Source organism: Watersipora subatra, chromosome 1 (assembly GCF_963576615.1).
Source record: "Watersipora subatra chromosome 1, tzWatSuba1.1, whole genome shotgun sequence".
NCBI lineage: Eukaryota > Metazoa > Bryozoa > Gymnolaemata > Cheilostomatida > Watersiporidae > Watersipora > Watersipora subatra.
The window spans coordinates 16,871,731-16,899,349 of NC_088708.1; the positions used below are offsets into that span (position 1 = coordinate 16,871,731).

At 36.3% G+C, this 27,619-nt stretch overlaps 3 protein-coding genes across 3 annotated transcripts in view; 1 reads left to right on the forward strand and 2 right to left on the reverse strand.

The window, feature by feature from the left end:
• LOC137404356 (phosphatidylinositol 4-kinase alpha-like) overlaps positions 1 to 20,904 on the forward strand; it is a 51,166-nt gene extending 30,262 nt beyond the window's left edge. Inside the window, exons 28-38 of the mRNA XM_068090556.1 lie at positions 4,105 to 4,284; positions 5,363 to 5,483; positions 6,643 to 6,843; positions 7,200 to 7,272; positions 15,159 to 15,318; positions 18,338 to 18,442; positions 18,553 to 18,678; positions 18,817 to 18,877; positions 19,317 to 19,409; positions 19,751 to 19,817; positions 20,442 to 20,904. Of these exons, the coding sequence (XP_067946657.1) occupies positions 4,105 to 4,284; positions 5,363 to 5,483; positions 6,643 to 6,843; positions 7,200 to 7,272; positions 15,159 to 15,318; positions 18,338 to 18,442; positions 18,553 to 18,678; positions 18,817 to 18,877; positions 19,317 to 19,409; positions 19,751 to 19,817; positions 20,442 to 20,667 (1,413 nt within the window). The 3' untranslated portion in view covers positions 20,668 to 20,904. The remainder of the gene's footprint in view (positions 1 to 4,104; positions 4,285 to 5,362; positions 5,484 to 6,642; positions 6,844 to 7,199; positions 7,273 to 15,158; positions 15,319 to 18,337; positions 18,443 to 18,552; positions 18,679 to 18,816; positions 18,878 to 19,316; positions 19,410 to 19,750; positions 19,818 to 20,441) is intronic.
• On the reverse strand, positions 135 to 3,170 carry LOC137410631 (uncharacterized). Its single transcript, XM_068096085.1, has 6 exons — positions 3,067 to 3,170; positions 2,147 to 2,282; positions 1,855 to 2,025; positions 1,533 to 1,733; positions 1,306 to 1,434; positions 135 to 334 (listed from the first exon to the last, which is right to left on the reverse strand). The coding sequence occupies exons 1-6, from the start codon at positions 3,160 to 3,162 to the stop codon at positions 135 to 137; spliced, it is 933 nt and encodes a 310-aa protein (XP_067952186.1). The 5' UTR covers positions 3,163 to 3,170.
• A 3,769-nt stretch (positions 20,905 to 24,673) lies between the features above and the next one.
• On the reverse strand, positions 24,674 to 27,528 carry LOC137405406 (uncharacterized). The gene is made up of 6 exons (XM_068091693.1): positions 27,397 to 27,528; positions 26,719 to 26,854; positions 26,427 to 26,597; positions 26,105 to 26,305; positions 25,876 to 26,004; positions 24,674 to 25,057 (listed from the first exon to the last, which is right to left on the reverse strand). The coding sequence occupies exons 1-6, from the start codon at positions 27,526 to 27,528 to the stop codon at positions 24,858 to 24,860; spliced, it is 969 nt and encodes a 322-aa protein (XP_067947794.1). The 3' UTR covers positions 24,674 to 24,857.
• Positions 27,529 to 27,619: the final 91 nt, after the last annotated feature.

Below are 27,619 nucleotides of genomic sequence, written 5' to 3' on the forward strand. Positions count from 1 at the left end.
TTTAGGTAACGTAAATCTCAAGTCTATATTTCACATCAGCTTAGCTTTTGTTGTACACAGAGCAATATTGACATTGTGTATAAGCCTATTTGAAAATCTACAAACTGCACATACTGTTGGCACTAAGGCAAAGTTTATATTATCATCGTCATCATCAAGATAGCTGTAGCAGCAGCCATGCAGCCAGCTGTCAGTCGGCTGCCAGAGTTTCCATCTTCAACAGTGCTTGCCCCAGCTGCATTCTGGGTACTAGTCGATTCGCATGTGTCACCTCCTGTCAATGTGTCGCATCTGGTTAGCACACCACTTGTGCAGTCACATAGCTCTCCAGATCCTGTAAAACAGCTACTTTTACAAACAAGGGTTGTTATGCAGTGCAGCCAAACTTCGCCATACAAAGTTTATTCATTTCAAGACTTGCTTCGCATGTCAAATCAAACACTTTTATAAGGATTAATGAGATTTTGTTTAATGTGTCTCGGAGCCTTGAAACACCAATAGGTTGCATGTAATTCGTTCTGATATTCGCTTCGCATGTCAAATCAAATACTTATATAAGGATTAATGAGATTTTGTTTAATGTGTCCCGGAGCCTTGAAACACTAATAAGATTCAGGTTGCAGGTAATTATATATGGAATTTAAAACAAATGCCATATATATTTTGAAAATTTGTAATATGTAAAAATAATGAGAATATGTTAAAAGCTAAATTTAAACGAAGTTGATAACATAATAATCAATATGAAGAGGTTTTTGTTACATTAACTTAGAGAGATGTGAACAGAAATGTAGTCTCAGTGCTCAGGCTTTGCAGCGGACAGAGTGATAAAAATATGTGGCGTATTACACTAAATATAGTTTAAATTTATTTATATTTTTTCCTTGTTTTTACATGTTGTTTTTACATGATGATTTTACATGGTGTTTTTAATTTTTACCACTCCTGTTATTTTCATAAACAAAACTGGCGTGTTTCAAAAAGATTTTACATATCGTATGTTGGAAGTTACCTTGTATGTTGAGAAAGATGTTTTTGTCAAATTTCAAGTCGTGTGTCGAAAGATTGGCATGTATAGGTGACCATAAGTCGAGATTCAACTGCATTCTGTAAATTTATACTTTTGACAGAGGCGTGTTTTACGCCTGAAATGCATTCCTCACAATAGGGTGTGGTGTTGGCAAGAGTGGCTAACTAGTGTCCACTAGGTACTGATAGCTTTACAGCTTATGTCATAGGGATGAACTTGTCCAAAATTTCTAACAAAATGCTCTCATACAGTATTTTTAATAAACCATCACATACCGTCCGTGTTTGTGCACGTGACTTGTTGGTCAATCTGGCGTTTCTTTCTGCCAGTTGGAGGTCCATTGCCACCTGGAGGTGGTCGTTGACCTCCAGGGCCACCACCTGGTGAACTTGCTGCTGGTTCCGCTGTAATGATGTTTTCGATGAAAAATTTACATCCATTGTGATGAGCGTACATATATGGCAGGAAATCGCAATGTAAAGCAACGTAACACAGGTCCTACCTTTATAGCAGCCAATCACATATGGAAAGTCTGTTGTCATGTGGTAGCGATATTCTGAGTTAAAAAATCGGCCGTGACAAGCATCTAAGTCTGCGGAGGTCAATAGATTGACCTGGTCACTCGCCTTCGGGCCATAGATTGGGTTTCCATCCAGTGCTATGCCAATGAACTGATCCTCTACAGTGATGTCTCCCACACAAACTAGAAGTAAAACACATTGACTTGTAAACAGTATTGGGTAAACTTCATCATCTACTCTAGTGATATATTATGTTAACGATGTATGTGGGGTGTCCATTTTTTGTGCCATGTTTTTTCTCACCTGGAAACTGGTGGTAGTGATAGGCTCCGTCTGGACTGGAGTGGCCTTTACAATCGTCAAACACTTCATACACATTTGCATCTGTGGTTTCACCGGTCAAGGCGTTGTAGATGGCCACACCATTTGTAGCGAAGCCTACTGGGCCTAGTGACGTGCACCAGACAGTATTCCCTGAAAGCATTGAAAGATTTGACGGCAAATATTTTCTATTCTCAACACATGATCATGCCACATGGTTTAGTGGTTGCATTCTATGCCCGATGGAAAGATGACATATCAAAACCTCTCTTACCTGTGTTGTCAGGGTTAATAGTTATGTTGTACGTGAAGTTCTGGACGCTTGCCTCGCTGGGATTAACGGAATTATCTATCGCGTGTGGAGGGTATCCGGAAGAGAAGAAGCTGTACATGTCTCCATTCTCTACAAGCTAAATCATAGATTTAATTAATGAATTACCCAATTGATTGAACACTTACTTTTTCACAATATGTTTCCTTGTTGGCGACCACCATTTTCTAAATAGATCGTGACAGAAGTGATATTTTGCTATATGACAAAGAAAGCCAAAGTCAATGCTGGATTTTGTATAATGAGCCTAGTTATGCAAAAATTTCAACTCATAACATGGACACGAGTTGAAAAAACAGGCAGTGAAGGCTTGTAAATTTCTGCTGCACAGACTCATTATGAGTTCGGGTCAAACGGTTTCATACTGGTTGAGAGAGAGAAGGAAGTGTGGAGCACACTCTAACCACAATAACTACACATTTGCTAAAGTCAGCGTTCACACTCTACTCATTTTACATGACCATGACATGACCTTAACTTTACATGACCATAGCTCGACATACATGACCTTAGCTTTACATGGCCATAGCTCGACATGACCTTAGTTTTACATGACCATAGCTCGACATACATGACCTTAGCTTTACATGACCATAGCTCGACATACATGACCTTAGCTTTACATGACCATAGCTCGACATACATGACCTTAGCTTTACATGACCATAGCTCGACATACATGACCTTAACTTTACATGACCATAGCTCGACATACATGACCTTAACTTTACATGACCATAGCTCGACATACATGACCTTAACTTTACATGACCATAGCTCGACATACATGACCTTAGCTTTACATGGCCATAGCTCGACATGACCTCAACTTTGTAAATTGTACGGCAAAGAACATCACGTACCTCAACGTCAGCAGCAAATTCAGCCTTTTCTTCACTTGTCAAGGCAGCCGCACTAGCTAACCAAATAACTACGATGAAAAGTCGAAAGCCCTCCATGCCAGGCACGTTGATGCTAAATACTGACCCACACATCTTTCCCCTCTGTCTCTTATTACTATTGATTGAAAAAGCCCCTTTTGTGCGTTGCATTATAATTCTGCTTTACAATCAATTCCTTTGATTGGTCATGCTGCTTCAAATTCATTGATGTGTTTGTTAAAGATATCCCTGTTCACATACTCAGTCATACAGGGGTCCAATCGCGCTATGATGAGTAGTATGTAAGATATCCCTGTTCACATACTCAATCATACAGGGTCCAATCGCGCTATGATGAGTAGTATGTCACATGCTCAGCACAAATGGTTTATTTGGCTCAACCATAAAATTTAGAGAGACACTGTATTTGTAGGCTTTAGGGTAGGGGGAATAAGATTGATTGTTAATTTAGTGTTCAAATATTCATGGTATACACAAATAATATACTGCTAACTTATATATATATAATTGTATATTTTATTTTTGTTTTAGTATAGAAAAAATACTGCTATGCTCAGATTGTATAGAAAAAATATTAGATTAGTATAGAAAAAACATTCACTCAGATTGGACTCAGACGCGCTCAGATTAGGTCTAGCCAATCAAAGCATGTGATTATCTAGTAGCTAAAGTTGTAATATATTTTTGCCATGATTTATAGTGCTTTAAATATATACATCGCATGAAGAAGATATTGAAATAATTCATAGCTTGGCTATACAACCTGAAACGAGGATCGCTCTTTCCATAGAATATAGTGAATCTTGTCTTTCCTGTAATTTGACATTGGGGAACTTCATGCTTTTCTCCATTCTGCATTCTATTCCTAATGTAGCTTTTAATTACCTTCCTGGCATACATATTTTGTGTAGATATTTTCTGTGTCGATATTGTGCATCTTTTTATACACCTCTGTGATGCCGTAACAATACTTGAACCATTTTTGGTGTATTTTGTTAGCTGTCCTACATGCTGAACTGGAGTATAGTACCACCAGTAGTTGCCCTCTCCTACTTCTCTAGACAGTATCCACCTCATCCAATCACTGCCCAATATGCCCTCAGAGTCCTTAACGCTTATTCACCAGATGTTTTACTCTTCTACATTCCTCAGATCGTTCAGGCTCTTCGCTATGACACGGTAGGTGTTGTGTTTTCCATTGTTGCCTGTATGGTTATGGATGAAATGAGTTGGGCAGGGTCGCTCTCAACGAGGCAATGAGATTCTCACATACATACCTCAAACACTTTTTTGTTAATTTGTGTACGTCTTAAATACATAACTTTAAAAACATTCTAATCAAAATGAAATAATAATATGATTGACCTTGACCTATCCCTGAACGTATATAAGGCTCTTTTTTTTATTAAGCGAGTACTTAAAACAAATTTTGTAGCATTTTATCTTTTTTCATTTTCTATTGTAAACCGTAACAAACAGCTGAAAGATAATAATGTCACATTCTGACATTTATTAGTAAGTTAGCATTGTTTAACTTGTAAGGTACGAGAACTAGTTACGAGATGGAGGTAACATCGAACATAGTTATTTATCTGGAAGCTTATTCACAAAGATTTCAAGGACTAACAATAACGTGTACAAAGAATCGGGTATATTAAACCAAAAACAAAACAAATAAAAATGATCACTTTCACATGATGTAAATTATATTGGAGCAGGGAGGCTATGCGTGTAATGAAATTCATTAACTTTTAATTACAAAAATACTATAAAATGATTTTGAAACTTTGTTTCTTTTGTTTTTGTTATTATTATTATTATCAAAAGTGACAACTAAAGTTATTAAAATTCTTAAACTACTGTTGCAATTCTTTTTAGCAGTGATTTCATATAATTTAGGGCATAATTTGTGCGCAAATATCTACCATTTTATCCTTCCTCGTAAAAGTAAGGAAATAATAAAATGCTAATAAAAGCCGAAAAAATGAAATGATAATCCTTAATGATTCAAGTTCCGATGTTGGGATTGGGTTTTTTGTATGGTCTCCTTTATCCTTTTTAGGCATTGGAATCAAATTTATTTGCGTTCTATTGCGCACTTTCTTACAAATTTATTTTTTAAAACTCATTGAAATTTAGTGTACCTGATAATATGTAGTAATATTTAGCTAGCTAAACACTAGTTTAAATACTAGCTAATTTTTGCGTTGCAAAAATTAGCTAGTATTTAAACTTTGTATCGTTTTATGCTTTTCAGATGGGCTATGTGTCAGAGTTCATTGTCAGCACAGCAAGGAGATCTCAGTTATTGACTCATCAGTTACTCTGGAACATGAAGTCGAACATGTACACTGATGAAGATGCTCAAATACTTGATGGTCAGGATCCAGATGCTCCATAATAGTCTTAGCTATACTCCTAGATACCTGCACATTCTATAGCATTACATGTATTCATAGTTACTTACAGACCGCATAGTCCAACACATGGTCATAATTGCCTTCACACTGTATACTCCTAGATATTCTACATATATGTATAAGTATCTATCATTTGCATTTGTTTACAGTATGTGTTTCAAAACATTTTGCGAGTTGTCTATTATATATGACCCTAGATACCTTTCCAATTCTATTAACTTAGTCCTTGGAATTTCTGATACACTGACCACTTATATTCCGATACCCTGACCACTTATTCTGATACACTGACCACTTATATTCTGATACACTGACCACTTCTATTCTGACACACTGACCACTTATATTCTGCTTAGGCAGATGTTTTGCTCCAAACTCAAACCATGAAGTTTCTTTAGACTCATCCTTTATATCAATAAGACATAACCTACATATACATTATACGTTTATCAGGTTATGTAGGTCATATTTTGCCGATACTTATGTATCAGCAAGATATGACCTACATGTACATTATATGTCAGTAAAATATGACCTATATTATATATCAGGAAAAAATGACCTACATTATATATCAGCAAGACGTGACCTACATTATATATCAGCAAGGCGTGACTTATGCATGTATTATATATTAGTAAGACATGACCTACATTATATATCAGGAAAACATGACTTATATTATATATCAGCAGGACGTGACCTACATTATATTTCAGAAAAACATGACCTACATTATATATTAGCTGGACTTGACCTACATTATATGTCGACAAGACGTGTCTTAAGTTAGATATCAGTAAGACATGACCTACATTATACATCAGGAAAACATGACCTATATTATATATCAGCAGGACGTGACCTACATTATATATTAGTAAGACTTGATCTATATTGTGTATCAGTAAAACTTGATCTACATTATAAATCAGCAAAACCTGATATATATTAGATATCAGTAAGACATGACTTACATTAGATATTCTTAAGACACGACCTACTTTGTATATCAACAACAAGTGACCTATGTTATACCGCATATCAGTAAGACATGACCTATATATTACTAAGATTTACTTCATGTCCAAGTAAGATTTGTCCTATATCTTTTTAGAAGCCATTGGCCAAAAGCTAGGTGAGCTTATTGACGTGATAATATCTCAGCTCAGTGGATCCGCCAGGAAATTCTACGAGAGAGAGTTTGCATTCTTTGATAGAATCACTGGTGTGTCAGCCATTATTCGGCCTGCACCTAAAGGACCAGAGAGAAAGAAAGCTTGTTTAGACGCACTCAGCAAGGTTAAACTAATTGATGGTAAGTTTAATAACCCATCCAATCCGGGGCAGAAGGCAAGTAGAAACTACCTCTGTGTGTATGGGTATGTTTTTACTGGCATGGGTATGTACAAACTCTCAAATGTGCTCACAAACACAATATGTTTTATTGCCGTAAATGTTAGCATTTGTGATGTAGGCGTATTCATTTTTATATGCTTCATGTACACATAGATGTAGTTGTAGACATATTTAAATAGATTAGGGTATATATTGTTGTAAACATGCGCCTATGCAAGATAAAAACAAATTTGAGTTTAAATAGATAATCATGAGTCTATGCAGATAAATAGGAGCTTATGCAAAGGTTTATGTACTATATTCATGCTGCTCTAGGTTGTTATCTCCCTTCAAATCCTGAATCGGTTGTGTTGGAGATTGACTACGCATCTGGTACTCCTATGCAGAGGTAAGAAATACTCTAACTTTTTACATTCATATTGTTAGCAGTTTTGTAACTATATAGACACATTACTTCCAAAAATCATTTACTTTATTTCAAAGATTTCACATTCAAAAAGTTTTATATATACAATACAAGTACCAATTATCATTTGCCAGCATACCATCTCCTCCACAACAACCCAAGAGATCACAGAAATACCAAATACTTTTGTATAATTCCCTCTATAACAAGTTGATCTTAATCGATATTGGCAGAACGTTCTTTAAACTAATAGATTTACATTTTTCTGCTGGTATGTATTCCATTCATTTTTCTGCAGAAAAAATGTTAAAATATGTTTTAGCTGCCCTAAAACCATCTAACAAATTATAGCTAACTACAACAAAGTAGTGTTGTTCAAAACACAGACAAACTCCATGAAGAGAAGTTGCAATTGCTGGAAATTATCAAGTTTCCACTTGATGGAAGTTGTCTCTGAAGAAATATTAGGCGACAGTAAAAAGCAACAACAAAACTTAGACTTATATAGGACTCACCGGCAACACTTTTAAGACCTGATTCAATAGTCATATGCATTCCTCTAGACGCAAAGATTAAAGAATGCCCACTGATTTTAGTAATTAGATATGGCCGCTCGAAGACCAACAAAAAGAACTCTAAATTCTACATTGTATACATTGCAGCAATGGGTAGCCTTAATAGCAGAAATTAACTTAATAAGGAACAATGAAAAAATATATGTTGAATTTACAGAGGCATCACATTGTCAAACTCTAATAATTTAGCTTGTAAAATTCTATAGTAGATCCTTCACTGTCATCATAGTATCTAATGACTATACTTGTCTGTTCAGGCTAGTAGTACTTACAAGACTAGTAGATTAGACTATACATGTACTTGCCTTTTCAGGCTAGTAGTACTTACAAGTCTAGTAGATTAGACTATACATGTACTTGCCTTTTCAGGCTAGTAGTACTTACAAGTCTAGTAGATTAGACTATACATGTACTTGCCTTTTCAGGCTAGTAGTACTTATAAGACTAGTAGATTAGACTATACATGTACTTGCCTTTTCAGGCTAGTAGTACTTACAAGACTAGTAGACTAGACTATACATGTACTTGCCTTTTCAGGCTAGTAGTACTTACAAGACTAGTAGATTAGACTATACATGTACTTGCCTTTTCAGGCTAGTAGTACTTACAAGTCTAGTAGATTAGACTATACATGTACTTGCCTTTTCAGGCTAGTAGTACTTATAAGACTAGTAGATTAGACTATACATGTACTTGCCTTTTCAGGCTAGTAGTACTTACAAGACTAGTAGACTAGACTATACATGTACTTGCCTTTTCAGGCTAGTAGTACTTACAAGACTAGTAGATTAGACTATACATGTACTTGCCTTTTCAGGCTAGTAGTACTTATAAGACTAGTAGATTAGACTATACATGTACTTGCCTTTTCAGGCTAGTAGTACTTACAAGACTAGTAGACTAGACTATACATGTACTTGCCTTTTCAGGCTAGTAGTACTTACAAGACTAGTAGACTAGACTATACATGTACTTGCCTTTTCAGGCTAGTAGTACTTACAAGACTAGTAGACTAGACTATACATGTACTTGCCTTTTCAGGCTAGTAGTACTTATAAGACTAGTAGACTAGACTATACATGTACTTGCCTTTTTAGACTAGTAGTACTTATAAGACTAGTAGACTAGACTATACATGTACTTGCCTTTTTAGACTAGTAGTACTTACAAGACTAGTAGATTAGACTATACATGTACTTGTCTGTTCAGGCTAGTAGTACTTACAAGACTAGTAGACTAGACTATACATGTACTTGCCTTTTCAGACTAGTAGTACTTATAAGACTAGTAGATTAGACTATACATGCACTTGTCTTTTCAGGCTAGTAGTACTTACAAGACTAGTAGACTAGACTATACATGTACTTGTCTGTTCAGGCTAGTAGTACTTACAAGACTAGTAGACTAGACTATACATGTACTTGCCTTTTCAGGCTAGTAGTACTTACAAGACTAGTAGATTAGACTATACATATACTTGTCTGTTCAGACTAGTAGTACTTACAAGACTAGTAGACTAGACTATACATGTACTTGTCTTTTCAGGCTAGTAGTACTTATAAGACTAGTAGATTAGACTATACATGTACTTGCCTTTTCAGACTAGTAGTACTTATAAGACTAGTAGACTAGACTATACATGTACTTGCCTTTTCAGGCTAGTAGTACTTATAAGACTAGTAGACTAGACTATACATGTACTTGTCTGTTCAGGCTAGTAGTACTTATAAGACTAGTAGACTAGACTATACATGTACTTGTCTTTTCAGGCTAGTAGTACTTACAAGACTAGTAGACTAGACTATACATGTACTTGCCTTTTCAGACTAGTAGTACTTACAAGACTAGTAGACTAGACTATACATGTACTTGCCTTTTCAGACTAGTAGTACTTACAAGATTAGTAGACTAGACTATACATGTACTTGCCTTTTCAGGCTAGTAGTACTTATAAGACTAGTAGACTAGACTATACATGTACTTGTCTGTTCAGGCTAGTAGTACTTATAAGACTAGTAGACTAGACTATACATGTACTTGTCTGTTCAGGCTAGTAGTACTTATAAGACTAGTAGACTAGATTATACATGTACTTGCCTTTTCAGACTAGTAGTACTTACAAGACTAGTAGACTAGACTATACATGTACTTGCCTTTTCAGACTAGTAGTACTTACAAGATTAGTAGACTAGACTATACATGTACTTGCCTTTTCAGGCTAGTAGTACTTACAAGACTAGTAGACTAGACTATACATGTACTTGCCTTTTCTTGCCTTTTCAGGCTAGTAGTACTTACAAGACTAGTAGACTAGACTATACATGTACTTGCCTTTTCAGGCTAGTAGTACTTACAAGACTAGTAGACTAGACTATACATGTACTTGCCTTTTCAGACTAGTAGTACTTACAAGACTAGTAGACTAGACTATACATGTACTTGTCTTTCCAGACTAGTAGTATTTACAAGACTAGTAGACTAGACTATACATGTACTTGTCTTTTCAGGCTAGTAGTACTTACAAGATTAGTAGACTAGACTATACATGTACTTGCCTTTTCAGGCTAGTAGTACTGACAAAACTAGTAGACTAGACTACACATGTACTTGCCTTTTCAGGCGTACGAGACTACTAGCAATAAAACGAGTTTAATGTAAGTTTTGGCAACATAATACGTATTATTATATGTATTAAACATTCAACATGTATTATATAGATATATAATATGTATTACTGTATATGTGTTGAACTTTAGATTAAATCCATATATTTATGTATATGGTTATATATAAATATATGTATAAATACATATATTTATATAACCAAATACAAATTCACCCTAGTATGGGCAGGACAAAAAAGCGTCGAGTTAGGCAAAATATATTTTATAACAGGGACACCGTATCCTGTAGGCGCGATATATCAATTAATACGTCATGTAGCCTGTGAAATAGGGAAAAGGGTATACAGTATATAGTAAGAGCGATGGAATCGTAAGAACCTTTGTAGACTTGTGGTTAGATGATTGGTTGACAAACTTGTGGTTGCAATATTCGTGAGTTCAAATCTAGCATGATGTGAGCTTTTAATTCTAAGGTTTTAATAGCTATAGGCGCACAGGCTGAATCACAGAATCACATATGGCACACAAACACTAAGATTTATGCAATGCACCCTCAAAATAAAATTTTGATTCATTCCAGGGTTGGCATCGTATGGTGAAAAAGTTGTATGTAGGGGTATAAAAACCATAGTAATTATATAATGCAAACATCCCCTGGTAAAAATAGTCAAAATTTTGTACAAGTGCTTTACATAATAAAATTTAGCAACAAAATAGTATGTTATTTTTAGTAGCAATAATTACCTACAGTAACTTTATTGTATTTAGTGGTTATATTCTGCCATAAAATGTAGCACTATAATGTACTGTCCAGTACGCACCGTAGGGAGTTTTTATTTTCAAGAATAACGTACATATAATACAAACTTATACATGTACAATTCACCTCAAATAAGCTTAGCTTACTAAACACACACACTTAAAGCTAAGTTTTAGTAAGTATTTTTAATTATTTTTGTATACTTTACTAAATTTCAACTTTTTATCACTAAGATTTTGTCACCTGTCGGTCACCTATCGGTCACCTATCACCTATCTTTGTCACTTATCTGTTTCTATCTTCGCTTTCACTATAGTTTTTCGCTGACCTGTTTAAAACCTTTTTCAACCTAATTTGGCCAGAAAGCCCGAACAATGCTGTTTTCATAATAAAGTGGGTTTTTGTTAGCTGTTTAAGAGAAGTTATCTGATCACTAAACTTTTGTTTGAAAGGATTGCAACTCAAACTTTGCCAACGGTTCCAAAAGTAAAATATTACCGTTTTACGCACGAAAATTCCTAAACTGAGAGAAATCAATCATCGTGTCTCTTTCAAGCGTTGTAAAAATATTTTCGGCAAACAGCATTTCTTCGTCTTTGTTATTTTCACGTATGTAACAAGCACACCGACTGCCAATTTTGAACTCGTAAGAAAATTATTATTAATTTCGTATGGTCAAATAAGACTCACAAGGTGAGGTGGAAAAATCATTATGTTACACTTCGTAAAATGAAAAAGTCGTATATCAGGGTAATCATATCTTGAGTGTGCACTGTAGATGAACTACGTGAATACCCTGTGTTGCATTGGTAATAAAAAGTTCTTGAACAGAAAATTTACTTTTAATTAACGGAAACATTTACCCTGCTAACCTTTCAATGAAGGTGTTTGTTTATTTTTGTTTATTGCGTTTATTTCTGTATATTTCTGTGTAATTCATACCGTATCAGCTGCCGTACCTACTACAGCTCTATACGGATTGCAATAATCTTGTTGGCAATATGAGTTAAAGCATTTTTCTTCATTTATTGGCATGCATTTTTCTTCTGGTATGGCTTCACAGATTTTTTTCTGGTATGGTTTTACTCAAAACGCTAGCCGCAGTGTTTAACATGAAGCCATAATAGAGTGGTACGTGTTCCAAGTCTGTGCCCAATTTGTTCCATGGTACAGCTAGCTGGACAGTGTAGTGTATTGGATAAATGAATGTCTGCAGAACTAAAGGCTGTGAGTTCAAATCCAGTTCGCAGGAGATTTCTTATTTTTAAAGCATTATCGCTATAGTCTGGACAGACAGATGTACAGACAGACAAACATTGAGATTTATACGAGATATACATAAAAGATGGCAGGCTGTGCTACAGCGAGTCTTGACTCACTTTTTTGGTCATTTTCAACTATTCAGTGACTGATTAATTAATTGAATCTATTTTAGCAACATTATGTTCAAGTAAAAGTTCAACCTTTTAAAAAGGTGTTGTTGGATATGATACATAATGCTGAAGGAAAGCTCACGGAAATGGTGTGTCCAATCATGTATGGTGGAAGCATGAAATTTTCTGAAATGAGGAAAACTTGCCAAATTCTTCGCTGAATACTTGACAAACTCAAGTCAATAATGAGTCGACTTGGTTTAAGTCTAGTCTCATGTTTGAAATAATCATTTCAAACATAAAATCATAATAAATTTTTAGAATGTTTGTTGAAATTGATGAAGTTACAGTCATGTATATAAAAACTAGTGTATAGTATGGCTACATAATACTATAATCTCACGACCAAATTCGAGTTTAATGATAAATGTATATGTGCACACAACTCCCGAAAAGTATCCATCAAAGTCATACCTAGCCTGTCTTGACAAGCCGTTGTTTTTGCGTAGTTGTCCCCCCGTCGAGCGGCGAGCAACAACATCTTGTCACAAGACGTACTGCACCTGATGCATCAGCTGCACTTATAAGGAGTTGTTCTCTTCCGTCTACGCGGCTCGGCTGCGATGTTAATCCGGTCGCTCCATTGGTAATCATAACGGATTTCACGCAAAAATTTATGTAGAAAAATTAAGATAAGAACGTTTAACTGGCGACCCCTCTCTGCAGTAAACTTTATTAGAATTTGAGAACTTAGGCAACAACAGCGACTAAACATGTTGTTATTTGTGCGCTCAGTCAGTTTTATTTCTATTTTTGTATCAGTCAGTTTTATTTGTTCTTATGGATTTTATTTTGAGTTTATTTTATTCTTAAGTTCTAAGGTTTATCACAGAAACTGGTCTTTGGTTAAACGTTGTAATCTTGTTTTTTTTCTACATAAATTTTTGCGTGAAATCCGTTATGATTACCAATGGAGCGACCGACATAACATCGCGGCCAAGCCGCGTAGACGGAAGAGAACAACTCCCTATAAGTGCAGCTGATGCATCAGGTGCAGTACATCTTGTGACAAGCTGTTGTTGCTCGCCGCTCGACGGGGGGACAACTTTGCAAAAACAACGGCTTGTCAAGACAGGCTAAGTCATACCCAAACCCTTGTACCGAAATCCCATCAAAAAATTTAACCATTTTTCTGTGGAGTCGTTTAAGTATAATAATGATACAAAACACATATAAACCTATTTTAATATGTTACCAAGTCTTTGAAAAGTGTCGACAATATCCTAAAACCTACCCATCTGATCGGATTATACATAACTAGAAAGAATAATTTGGCCTAAAATCGCCATTAAAACCTGACAAACCTTTTTAATCAAAATTAAGACCGGCCAACTAAACACCCATAAAGCCGTGCGACAGATAGTAGAACCATAAAGTCGTGCGCATTTCATGAGAAAAACGTGCACATTTCACCAGTCTATGGCCGAAATTACCGCTGGAATATCGTTTGTTGCTGCTCTCTCTTGGAAGAGTACAGTTCACACTGGAAAACATTCATTTTCCGTTACAACAGTAAAATATTGAAAATAGTAACTAAGATCTTGAGATTAGATTTTACTGAACTATTATACTTTTCCCTGTTATTAGGGAAAATGAAAAATTTGCACACCTTCAGTAAAATCCAATTTCAAGATCTTAAAGTTACTATTCATCGGCTCACACAAACCAACTCTCAATATTTTACCGTTGTAACAAGAAACAAACTTTCCAATATGAACTATCCCTCTCTCGAGTGTGAAACATTAATGACTTACTTGTTAATAACTTCGCAAGGGAGCGCATCACTCGATTAGCTATCAATGGCCAAATCCTACAATGTAAAAGAGAGGAGACTAGATTGCGCGACTTTTAACAGAACACTGCACTTATCTAACAAAACTATTTCTATTATTTTCCATATGAACTTTTTCTAAACACTTTATATATTTCCTTTTCTATATTTCTATTATTATCTATTTCCTTTGTTATTAGTTCGTATACAAAATACTTTACATATACTTATATAGGGCTTACATATAAATCTATTTACAACATTATTCTATATCATATTCCATTTCTATTACTTTATATATAACTTTACATTCCCCATATACTTTCCATTCACAACATTCCTAACATTTTTCTATACTTACACTTCTAAAATAGAACTTTTTTACCTTTATATATGTCTATTTATATTACACTACCAAATACAACTGTAATATCAACAATTAATCAATTACTCATATACCTGGTTTCAACCCAACTCTACCTCCAAAATAAATTTTTGCTGCACTTTTTTGGAGTCGTGCTCCCTCAAATTTATTTTACATCATCTCGAACAACTCTCATTTACACTATACTCTATCAATTCCTGTTGGCAACTACTTTTTCAACAACCAGCAGTACCCTTTCTTTATTCCATTATCACTTTGGTCATGGGCTGTATGACAGGGGAATTTCTTGTACTAATAATACAGCGCTTATAATGTTATAGTGCTGCCAAGGCTCCATACCTAGCCAAGTTTAAAGTACAGCATGTCGGGCTGGCTGGTTTAGAAACACTTGGAACTGTAACAAAACTCCCTGCGTTCACAGATGAAAGTCAGCAGTTGTGGCAAGGCTGCATCTTCAAGGTCGGCGATGACGTGCGGCAGGTGAGTTGACTTAGCTATCCTCCTCACTAACAACAACCTCGACCATCTTCTTCATACTAACCTTCAACCAGCCTTCATCTCTTTGAGTCTCTCCTTTTGTCTTGTTTCAGATCAGACTTTTGTATGGTACATTTATTTCAAGCACTGTCTTTTTGTTGATATTTCAATTCAATAAGGTTTTCTGTTTTGTCTTACGTAAGTTTACCGACATGAATTATCCTAGGTAGTAGCTAGTATAACAATGCAATTAGGCATATTCAGCTATTCTATGGTGCCAGTAGACGCTACATCTGTACACTTATATAGCGACCACTTCATTTTTGCTTTGGAATTTTTATCGGCTTTTAGCACTTGAAACTTTTTTATAATCCTACCAGATGAATGTCCAGCATTGCGTGAATAATAAAACAGCTTATAAACAGCAGCAGTTAATGTAGTTGCCATTGGCTAAGTTCTTTTACCCAATGAATTTGAGTAACTTGAGCTAGTTTAAATCATTACTATATTATACTATATTTCTGCAGCACTTTTCGATTATCACAGGTGATCAACAGGCTCATCATGATTATCAGACAATGATATGTACTCTTTCGAGCTAAGGTTAAAAAATTAAACGAATTTTTACGATAAGTTATAAGATATCAGTGCTAAAAGTGACAGCATTACAATGACGATAAAACAGACGCGTAAGAACAATAGATATAGTTTTATTGAATGCGTGAAGTATATTTGTGAAAATATTTCGACGAATGAGGTTGCGTGAAAGTGTAAACAGAAACCATCTTGTAACAACTACGTCCCATATGAGGCGTTTTGAAAAGAGAATCCAAACTACGGCGGTCTTGCGTGGCTGCGATTAACTGTTCGTTTTATAGCTTTTAAGAGCTTGTAATCACATTCCCATATGTTTTGCACCTACAACACAACAGAGTAAGACATGGCCAATCTTTTGATACCAAATAACTGTAATGTGAATTTTGTTGCAAGTCAACCTTTAAGTTAGTCTAAATCTTTACTATAATAAGAGCTGTGTCCATTCCTCTGAAGCCAGCGTTAGGAAAAAAGAATGCATCATGATCTTTCACGTAATCATGATCTTCAAGTGTGTTGTTTTAACCAATCGGCATTAAATATTGCCGGGTGTAACGAGTATGACTAGAATTATTCCATTGTATAGTGATGTCGGCGTTTGGCCTAGTGGATAGTGAGCCTGCCTGTAGAACTGGAGGTTCTGAGTTCAAATCCAGTGGTAATAAGATTTAGCATTTCTATAAATTTATCGAAATAACTGACAGACGAACAACAGATGACGAACAAACATTGAGATTTATATATGGATTCGTCTTCTCTGTCATCAGTTGAATTCATGGATCGCTCTGACTTATGCAGTCATACCTCTATATACGAGCTTAATGCGCGCAGGACTGAGCTCCTAGGTTAATTTACTTGGGTCTCAAGACACTATCTCCTACATAAAATAGCTAAGTGCAAATTAATCCATTGCCATACTATGAAAATCCACCTAAGGAAGATATTTTATATATAATATATAATATGTATTATATATATAATATATATTATATATATACTATATATATTATATATATGCATATGTGCATGATACGAATGCGCAGTGAGTTCTTGCTACAAAATAAACGATGTTAATTGTTGAATTGACGGCTTCTTAATTAATCGATAGCATATAGCAATATAATGGCTTAGATTGATGCACAAGTGTTAAGCTGGCGACGAGGATGGGATTATTACAGTGGAAAACAATTTTAATTGTTGTAATTCAATACCTACACTAACAAAGTAACAAATACTTATTTAGTTGTTATGATCTGCAATAAAATGTAACATCACTATGCGCACTACTGAATGGAGCTTTTACCTTCAAAACAGACGTTGTGGATAACGGCGGTCTGAGTGACTTGAGAGCAACACATTCGGTACACTAATCTTTTGTGACCCTATGTAATAGAAACTTTGAATTTAACTTGAATGAATTTAGCTTACTAAACACACTTGAAGCTAAGTTTTAATCTTTTATTAAACTTACTTTGTCGTCATATGTTTGAGTATCTGTTTTCGATTATGCCCTTTTGTCTCGCTTACAACTTTTAGCCAACCTCTTGACAACTTTTTTCAAACTGATCGAGGAAAAAGGCCGATCAATGCTGTTCTTGAAAGCAGCTTCTCGCATAATTGGCCATAGAGTGTAATGGCCATCAAGAACCGGTTTGTACGCTCGTATCTCAAAGATTTCTCGTATCTCAAAAAACTTGCTAGAAAGTCAGCTCGTATATCGCGTTTTTCGTGTGTTGGGGCGCATATATGTGGAGGTATAACCGTATCAGGTTTGTCTTAAAGATGATGTGTCATGAGGTCTATTGAAACTTGCTGAACTAATAATCTTTGTATTGATTTTACAGCAATATCTTTGTAGCTCTGAACAGCCACAAATTACAACTGAAGACAAATGTTTTTGTTTGTAATATGTAAGTAAATTTAATAAAAATGCAATTACCTATTCCGTGCTGGATTGCAAAGCATTAAAAGAGACTTACGGCCTTGGCATTGTGTACTCAAGGACATTAAGCGTTAAAAAGTAGCCACAATTGTCAATAGCAGGATTTATTTTCCTGTAAATAATGAGTATGTTAAACATGGATATATAAAAGACTCATATCTAAAAACTGTTTGTGATGTCAATTGCATAGTCTCGGTGGCTCGAATTGATAGTTAAGTATGTAACAATAATCATGATTATTTGTATTGTTCGTCATGCGCAGGTGTCATGTCAGCGCAGGTGTCACGTCAGCGCAGGTGTCATGTCAGCTTTGGAATAACTGAAAATTATTTCATAAGGAGATTACTCTCAATTAATATAGAGTTGTTTGACCTGTATTAATTTTCACATTATGTTCAGACTTGACCTCCTTTATCATTGCACTGACATATTGTATTGGCACCAAGTTTAGTGACAGTCTTACACTCTACCCACTTATGTTTACAGGACATGCTAGCTTTGCAGATTATGGAGCTGTTTCAGCATGTCTTCAAATTAGCTGACATAGATGTATACCTGGCTCCATACCGGGTGGTGGCCACTGCCCCTGGGGTAAGTATACTCACAAACTATTGTATTTAACTATTCTCACTTCAGAGAGTTTTGCACTGACAATAGGAAGGACTAACGGTCAATAACCTTTGTTAGTGATTCGATTGTAGTGTGGTGTCATAGAATGTGTTCCTGATTCAAAGTCGCGAGATCAAATCGGAAGACAAACAGACATCGGTATGTACGAGTACTTCAGACAAATGTATGGAGACGAACTGTCGACAGAGTTTCAGACAGTGAGTATGATTAACTTGAGTACCTGGTCTGCTTCTCTCTTGTCTCAGACAGCGGTTCATGCAGTGGTTATTTTGTAGGCCAGATCGAATTTCATACGCAGCATGGCTGCGTACAGCGTAATCACTTACCTTCTCCAGATCAAGGACAGGCACAACGGGAATATCATGCTCAATAGCAAGGGCCATCTCATACATATAGGTCAGTCCATTATGAAGGTCAATTCGTGTGCAGGTTCTTTCAATTGTATAGTTAGTCCGCTGTAGTTTCAGCAAGCACATCTACATGTATGGAATGATACACTCTGGCCTGCCCAGTTCAAGCGTGCTATTTGAAACTAGTAATAGTTGTCTACGTAACCTTTACAGACACCATTCTCCTTATTTAGTTTGATCCATATAGGTCACTATTATATAGGTCACTATTATATAGGTCACTCTCTTACAAGTACTCTCTTCTTTAGGCCTTCTAAGCTCATTCATTCTCATAGCTCACTTTATCCATATTAATAGTTGCAGTGCATCAACGTAGTCGCCTGTTTGTCTCTCTGAAATAGAGACTAAGGTTAATTCATTCTTTAAGTAACCTCCAAAATGCTACCCTCTCTAGTTAGCACTAATTATTTTTTGGTATTTGGTAGACTTTGGATTCCTGTTTGAAAGCAGCCCTGGAGGAAATCTGGGCTTTGAGCCTGACTTTAAACTTACAGATGAGATGGTTTTGATAATGGGAGGTCAGTTTTTATACCCAGTTGTAACTTAACTGATACCAGCATCATATGATTTCAGATGACAGACGTAGCAGTTTCCAACTGACACTGAAGGTTTATAGTTCAGTTACAACTTGCATTGCCTAATTTTAAAAGATCTTTTTGTCATAGCCGCAGCTGAATAGCAAAGTTCCGAGAACTGTCAGCACCCTTGTGTTAGCTCTGTTTTAGATTTGATGGGGTACAACTGTAATGGGATATCTGTATGGTGTTGAAGCAGAAGATATGCTTAACTAATGAAAATTACTGACCGGCTGCCTGTATTAGCTAAAGCTAAACATTCATACCGAAGTTTACACTTTTAGGTCGAGTGGATGCTGAGCCTTTTCAGTGGTTTCGAGAGCTCTGTGTCCAGGCATACCTGGCATGCAGGTATGTGTAGTCTCACTATTAAATTTTATCAAAATGGTCATTTCGATAAAGTTACATTGTCTATTGTGATGTAACTGTAAACTAGTTCAACTAGATGGATGACTATTTTAACCAACTTTATTTCTCAGTCTTTCTGGTCCTTCATCTTATAGTAATAGTATTCACTCTTCCGTTTCAGGTTTTTATTTCTTAATATTAGAATTTTTGACTGAAGAGGAGAGTCCATGTACCTGCATAAGCTTGTTTCCACAGCTGCACTGTGTTTGGCTTGTGCTACGAGTTTCATATTAATTCTTAGATAATTCTATGCAGAGATTATAATAATAATGGTTAATTAGTGCATTAAAGGTAAATTTTCCAGCATTTAACTTTTCTAGCTGCCGATAGGTTTGGGTAAACACTAGCAATACCATCAAAGTTACAACTAGAGAGCAGCACACTTACAGTATGTAACAAGTGCTGTATAAAGAGTTAGTGCAGCCCGTACCAACTATTAGGAATGTGCCTCATGTCATTACTGACTTTTTTTAGCTTTATGCATTTTTATAGCCCTCAGATTGTCTAGATACTCGTTTCATTGTTTCTGTGCTAAGCATTGTGAGACAATTGATATTTGACCTGCAGGCCGTACAGAGAAGCGATTGTGTCTCTAGTCACATTGATGCTTGACACCGGTTTCCCGTGTTTCCGTGGTCACACTATCAAACTTCTGCGGCAACGATTCTTCCCTTCAGCAAGTGAGAAGGAAGCCGCTCAGCACATGGATAAGATCGTGATAGACTGCTGCAAGAACTGGAGAGCCAAAGCCTATGACCTTATTCAGTACTACCAGAATGAGATTCCCTATTAGTTCCTAATAATCTCTTAGAAAATGAACTTATTCTTAAAATAAAGTAATTTTTTGTTATTTACTTGTGATAGCTGCTGGTAGATTTTAATTTATCATGAAGATTTTTGTAACTTTACTTATTATCGGTGATGTTATAACAAGAGGGATTTTGTTTTCACCGTATCCTACTGTTGTTGTTACCTGTTGCTGTGTTGCTGAGAGAATGTATCTAGGAAGTTAATAAACCATCCACTGTTGGTTAAATTAATCCTTGTGTGCTATCACAGGCTGCTACTAGCTATCACAGGCTACTACCAGCTATCAAAAACCGCTACCAGCTACCACAGGCTGCTACTAGCTACCACAGGCTGCTACTAGCTACCACAGGCTGCTACCAGCTACCACAGGCCGCTACCAGCTACCACAGGCTGCTAATAGCTACCACAGGCTACTATCAGCTACCACAGGCTGTTACTAGCTAGTACTAATTACCACAGGCTGGTAAACTGCCAGTCTTACGTTGTTAGCAATCACCATTATTTGGTCCCGAAAAACACCATTCAATTCTAATAATGCCTAATGCCTTGGTTTTCAATAACCAGTAGTATAGATCTAACTTCATCCAATATGAACTATTGACCAGTAATATAGATCTAGCTTCATCCAATATGAACTATTGACCAGTAATATAGATCCAGCTTCATCTAATATGAACCATTGACCAGTAGTATAGATCTAGCTTCATCTAATATGAACTATTGACCAGTAGTATAGATTTAGCTTCATCCAATAGGGCGGTGATAAAAGCTATAAGTATCCAATCATATCGATCTGCTTCCCTGAGGATTTTATAAAACCTACATGTAACATTGGTTGATTGCCACCTAAACAGGTTCATTGGTGTGGCCCAAATGAATTTTGTAACAAAGTGTTATGCTAGATTCTATTGAAGGTCCGTCCTCAAGTAAGTTAGGTATAAGGGCCAACCATAGATATAGTAAACCCTTACTTTATCTATGGTTAACTATATTTATGGGGCCAATGATGGCATGGAGGTCAGAAGTCAGCAAGTGAGAGCCTCAGACACTGAGTCGTAGAAAAGTTCACCGTGTAAGGATCACCGTTGCGTTACTGTCTATGCTTTCAGTGTGGGCTGTGCACCTCACCCTTCACTGATTTTTAATATTTGAACGCAAACATAATTCTGCGCCTGCTAAACAGATGATAAAAGTTGATGTTTATAGTCGACAGAGATAAAAAGAATGAGCATTTGGTATAACCCACTCGGCAGTCCCGAGTTGGCCATACCCGGTGAAGAGTTGCTCACTCCTTGGCGAAATACAGAAGTGACTGAGAAAGGTTACAAGGAGATGGTGCGGACAGCATGAAATATCTCACCAGTTATTGCCATCATGTTGCCCCTTACGTCATTCATATCTCTTTTATTTGATATGTTAACTTGAGATGTTGTAGACTGATACATACAAGGGAACTAACGCCTTAAAATCAGTCATAGCCTCTTCATTGCACGTGTAATGTTGTTCTGGCTTGCAGGTTTTTGAAGATACCACAAGTTAAACAAAATAGCAAGATTGAATGCATGATGAAGACAATTCTTCATGTCTTTCTAAATTTTCTACATTTACCTGTGCTAAGCATTACTGTCATTCATGATAAAACAAGCCAGTTGATAGCTATCATTCGGCCAAATGGTAGCTTATGAAGGGCATCTCTCCATTCATAAGCCTTCGTAATTGATGAATGAAAAATAAGTTATCTATATTGGATTTGCTAAAAGAGTCGTCTTCATTGTACAGATTACAATTTTTATTGTTATTTCTTTTTATCTAAAATCAGCTTCATTTGAGAATCGTCGTTAGTAAAAGGTGACTCTTGAATCAATATTAAATTGGCAAAAATGATAATGTGCTGTATGGATGTCTAAGCCTTCATTGTTTTAGTACGAGCAGTTGTTTTAAACGTAACAACTTAAATGTAATCACAAAATTATGTACATGCTATAAATGGATGACTAAAATGTTAGCAGATAATGGAAATTGAACCTATCACATTCAATTGACACTCTAACCAAGTGAGTTTATCAATCACATTTAATACCTGAAGTCTCAGAATATTTGTGCCAATTTATAGAAGTCTCAGAATATTTGTGCCAATCTATAGAAATCTCAGAATACTTGTGCCAATCTATAGAAATCTCAGAATATTTGTGCCAATTTATAGAAATCTCAGAATATTTGTGCCAATCTATAGAAGTCTCAGAATATTTGTGCCAATCTATAAAAATCTCACAATATTTGTGCCAATCTATGGAAATCTCAGAATATTTGTGCCAATCTATAGAAATCTCACAATATTTGTGCCAATCTATAGAAATCTCAGAATATTTGTGCCAATCTATAGAAGTCTCAGAATACTTGTGCCAATCTATAGAAGTCTCAGAATACTTGTGCCAATCTATAAAAATCTCAGAATATTTGTGCCAATCTATAGAAGTCTCAAAATACTTGTGCCAATCTATAGAAATCTCAGAATATTTGTGCCAATCTATAAAAGTCTCAGAATACTTGTGCCAATCTATAGAAGTCTCAGAATACTTGTGCCAATCTATAAAAATCTCAGAATATTTGTGCCAATCTATAGAAATTTCACAACATTTGTGCCAATCTATAGAAATCTCAGAATATTTGTGCCAATCTATAGAAGTCTCAGAATACTTGTGCCAATCTACAAAAATCTCAGAATATTTGTGCCAATCTATAGAAGTCTCAGAATATTTGTGCCAATCTATAGAAATTTCACAACATTTGTGCCAATCTATAGAAATCTCAGAATATTTGTGCCAATCTATAGAAGTCTCAGAATACTTGTGCCAATCTATAGAAATCTCAGAATATTTGTGCCAATCTATAGAAGTCTCAGAATACTTGTGCCAATCTATAGAAATCTCAGAATATTTGTGCCAATTTATAGAAATCTCAGAATATTTGTGCGAATCTATAGAAGTCTCAATGTTTGTCAGTCTGTCCAGTACCGATTAGTATCTAGCACTGATTAAAAGATTTGATCTCAGAACTTCCCGGCCACCAAGCGATAAAATAATCCATTGAGCTATGCGAGATGCGTTGGATTCATTGGCGATATGAACCATTATTTGGGTTAAAATATGCATAGCGACTCTGAGTTACATTACGCGCAATATCAATTAAGCTTGCCCTCACGGCTCTTATTAGTAAGCTTAGCAATACGGATACTAGCTTACTCCAATTAGCCATTGTCAATGTACCAGGCTAATGGCAAGTGGCAGGCAACTACATTACCTGCCACCGTTTATAAGCTGTTTTATAATACCCATGCCACGCGTTCATTCGGCTAGTCAGCGAATAAAGATTGCTTTGTGACAGAAGTTAATAGGTGGACAGAGAGTTGCGCACAAGATAGCCAATAATAACATAGGTACTACGCGTATATAGACAAGCTTATCAATGTGCTAAGAAATTTTAAATCTTTCTCATAGTCATGACAGTGTCAGCTCGACATGAAGCATAATGATTTGGTGATATGATGGTGTATTTTATTGCATATATTGATTCTATTATGGTGGAAGGTCGGTATTTTATAACAAATAGTGTTATATTATGCTCTACACGGATAGGTTACACAACTCTGATGCTTTGGTGAAGGAGGTAACAAGGCTGGTACGTCTGCAGCCTGAAAGCGTCTGTCATATACCGATAACGATACAGTATCTGGTGACGCCCCACAGCCTAGAGGCAGATGCCCCAGAGGTAAGCTTATATCAACTGTGTGCCTTGTTGTTTGGTGTATTCAGTTTTCTCAATTGTTGTATGATATCAATATAAGTCACTTGCAGGCTTAAAAAAGGTTTGACATTAGCGATCCTGAATAAATATTAGTGCAGCTCAAGTAATGTACTCTCCCATCATTTATTGCATGGTAGCCAATCAAGTGAAATTATGGTGACTATAACGTTGCATTGTATCAGGGATAGACGAGTGAGCCATGACCCTCCATGGTGCAATTATCAATGCTTTTAGTTTAAGGTAACGTAAATCTCAAGTCTATATTTGACATCAGCTTAGTTTCTGTTGTACACAGAGCAATATTGACATTGTGTATAAGCCTATTTGAAAATCTACAAACTGCACACACTGTTGGCACTAAGGCAAAGTTTATATTATCGTCGTCATCATCAAGATAGCTGTAGCAGCAGCCATGCAGCCAGCTTTCAGTCGGCTGCCAGAGTTTCCATCTTCAACAGTGCTTGCCTCAGCTGCATTCTGGTTACTAGTCGATTCGCATGTTTCACTTCCTGTCAAGGTGTCGCATCTGGTTAGTACACCGCTTGTGCAGTCGCATAGCTCTCCAGATCCTGTAAAACAGCTATTTTCACAAACAAATAGGGGTTGTTACGCACGCAGTACAGCCAAACTTCGACATACAAAGTTTATTCGTTCTGATATTTGTTTCGCATGTCAAATCAAATACTTTTATAAGGATTAATGAGATTCTGTTTAATGTGTCTCGGAGCCTTGAAACACCAATAGGTTGCAGGTAATATACATGGCATTTAAAACAAATGCCATGTATATTTTGAAAATGTGTTATATGTAAAAAGAATGAGAATATGTTAAAAGCTAAATTTAAAAAAAGTTGATAACGAAATAATCGACATGAAGAGGTTTTTTGTTACATTAACATTACATGTGAACAGAAATGTAGTCTCAGTGCTCAGGCTTTGCAGCGGACAGGGCGATAAAAATATGTGGCGTATTACACTAGATATAGTTTAAATTAATTTATATTTTCTTCTTGTTTTTACATGTTGTTTTTAATTTCTACCGCTCCTTCTATTTTCAAGTACAAAACTGGCGTGTTTCAAAATATTTTAGATATTGTATGTTGAGAAAAAAGTTTTTGTCAAATTTTATGTTGTATATTAAAAAATTGGCAAGTAGAGGTTACCTTAAGTCGAGGTGTGACTGTATTCTGTAAAATTTATACTTTTGACAGAGGCGTGTTCTACGCTTGAAATCCATTCCTCACAATAGGGTGTGGTGTTGACAGGAGTGAGTAACTAGTGTCCACCAGGTACTGACGGCTTTACAGCTTATGTCATAGGGGTGAACTTGTCCAAAACTTTTCTAACAGAATGCTCTTATGCAGTAATTTTAATAAACCATAATATACCGTCCGTGTTTGTGCATGTGGCTTGTTGGTCGGTCTGGCGTTTCTTTCTGCCAGTTGGAGGTCCATTGCCACCTGGAGGTGGTCGTTGGTCTCCAGGGCCACCGCCTAGCGTACTTGCTGCTGGCTCCGCTGTAATGATGTTTTCGATGGAAAATTTACACTAATTGTGATGAGCATACATACATGACAGGAAATTGCAATGTAAAGCAACGTAACACAAGTGTACCACCTTTATAGCAGCCAATCACATATGGAAAGTCTGTTGTCATGTGGTAGCGATATTCCGAATTGAAAAATCGGCCATGACAGGCATCCAAGTCTGCAGAGGTCAATAGATTGACCTGGTCACTCGCCTTCGGGCCATAGATTGGGTTTCCATCCAATGCTATGCCAATGAACTGATCCTCTACAGTGATGTCTCCCACACAAACTAGAAGTAAAACGTGTTGACTTGAAAAGAGTACTGGCTAAACTTCATCATCTACTCTAGTGATATATTTTGTTAACGATTTATGTGGGGTGTCCATTTTTTGTGCCATGTTTTGCCTCACCTGGAAACTGGTGGTAGTGGTAGGCTCCACCTGGACTGGAGTGGCCTTTACAATCGTCAAACACTTCGTACACATTTGCATCTGTGGTTTCACCGGTCAAGGCGTTGTAGATGGCCACACCATTTGTAGCAAAGCCTACAGGTCCTAGTGATGTGCACCAGACAGTATTCCCTGAAAACAATGAAAGATTTGACGGCAAATATTTTCTATTTTCAACACATGATCATGCCACGTGGTTTAGTGGTTGCATTCTATGCCCGATGGAAAGATGACATATCAAAACCTCTCTTACCTGTGTTGTCGGGGTTAATAGTTATGTTGTACGTGAAGTTCTGGACGCTTGCGTCGTTGGGATTAACGGAATTATCTATCGCGTGTGGAGGGTATCCGGAAGAGAAGAAGCTGTACATGTCTCCATTCTCTACAAGCTAAATCATAGATTTAATTAATGAGTTACCTGATTGATTGAACAATTACTTTTTCACAATACGCTTACTTGTTGGCGACCACCATTTTCTAAATAGATCGTGACAAAAGTGATATTTTGCTATATGACAAAGAAAGCCAAAGTCAACGCTGGATTTTGTATAATAAGCCTAGTTATGCGGATAATTTTTTCTCTCAACGTGGACACGAGTAAAAAAAAATGGCAGTGAAGACTTCTAAATTTCTGCTGCACAGACTCATTATGAGTTCGTGTCAAATGGTTTCATACTGGTTGAGAGAGAAGGAAGTGTGGAGCACACTTTAACCACAGTAACTACACATTTGCTAAACAAGAGCTAAAGTCAGCGTTCACACTCTGCTCATTTTACATGACCATGACATGACCTTAACTTTACATGACCATAGCTTGACATGACCTTAACTTTGCATGACCATAGCTCGACATACATGACCTTAACTTTACATGGCCATAGCTCGACATGACCTCAACTTTGTAAATTGTACGGCAAAGAACATCACGTACCTGAACGTCAGCAGCAAATGCAGCCTTTTCTTCACTTGTCAAGGCAGCCGCACTAGCTAACCAAATAACTACGATGAAAAGTCGAAAGCCCTCCATGCCAGGCACGTTGATGCTAAATACTGACCCACACATCTTTCCCCTCTGTCTCTTATTACTATTGATTGAAAAAGCCCCTTTTGAGCGTTGCATTATAATTCTGCTTTACAATCAATTCTTTTGATTG

Coding starts and splice junctions, on each gene's coding strand:
- LOC137410631 (XM_068096085.1), bottom strand. CDS start 3,162: ATGGAGGGCTTTCGACTTTTCATCGTAGTTATTTGGTTAGCTAGTGCG. Junction 2,283..3,066: donor AATTTGCTGCTGACGTTGAG/GTACGTGATGTT, acceptor TCTATGATTTAG/CTTGTAGAGAATGGAGACAT. Junction 1,435..1,532: donor TGTGATTGGCTGCTATAAAG/GTAGGACCTGTG, acceptor ACATCATTACAG/CGGAACCAGCAGCAAGTTCA.
- LOC137405406 (XM_068091693.1), bottom strand. CDS start 27,528: ATGTGTGGGTCAGTATTTAGCATCAACGTGCCTGGCATGGAGGGCTTT. Junction 26,598..26,718: donor TATTAACCCCGACAACACAG/GTAAGAGAGGTT, acceptor CATTGTTTTCAG/GGAATACTGTCTGGTGCACA. Junction 26,005..26,104: donor TGTGATTGGCTGCTATAAAG/GTGGTACACTTG, acceptor ACATCATTACAG/CGGAGCCAGCAGCAAGTACG.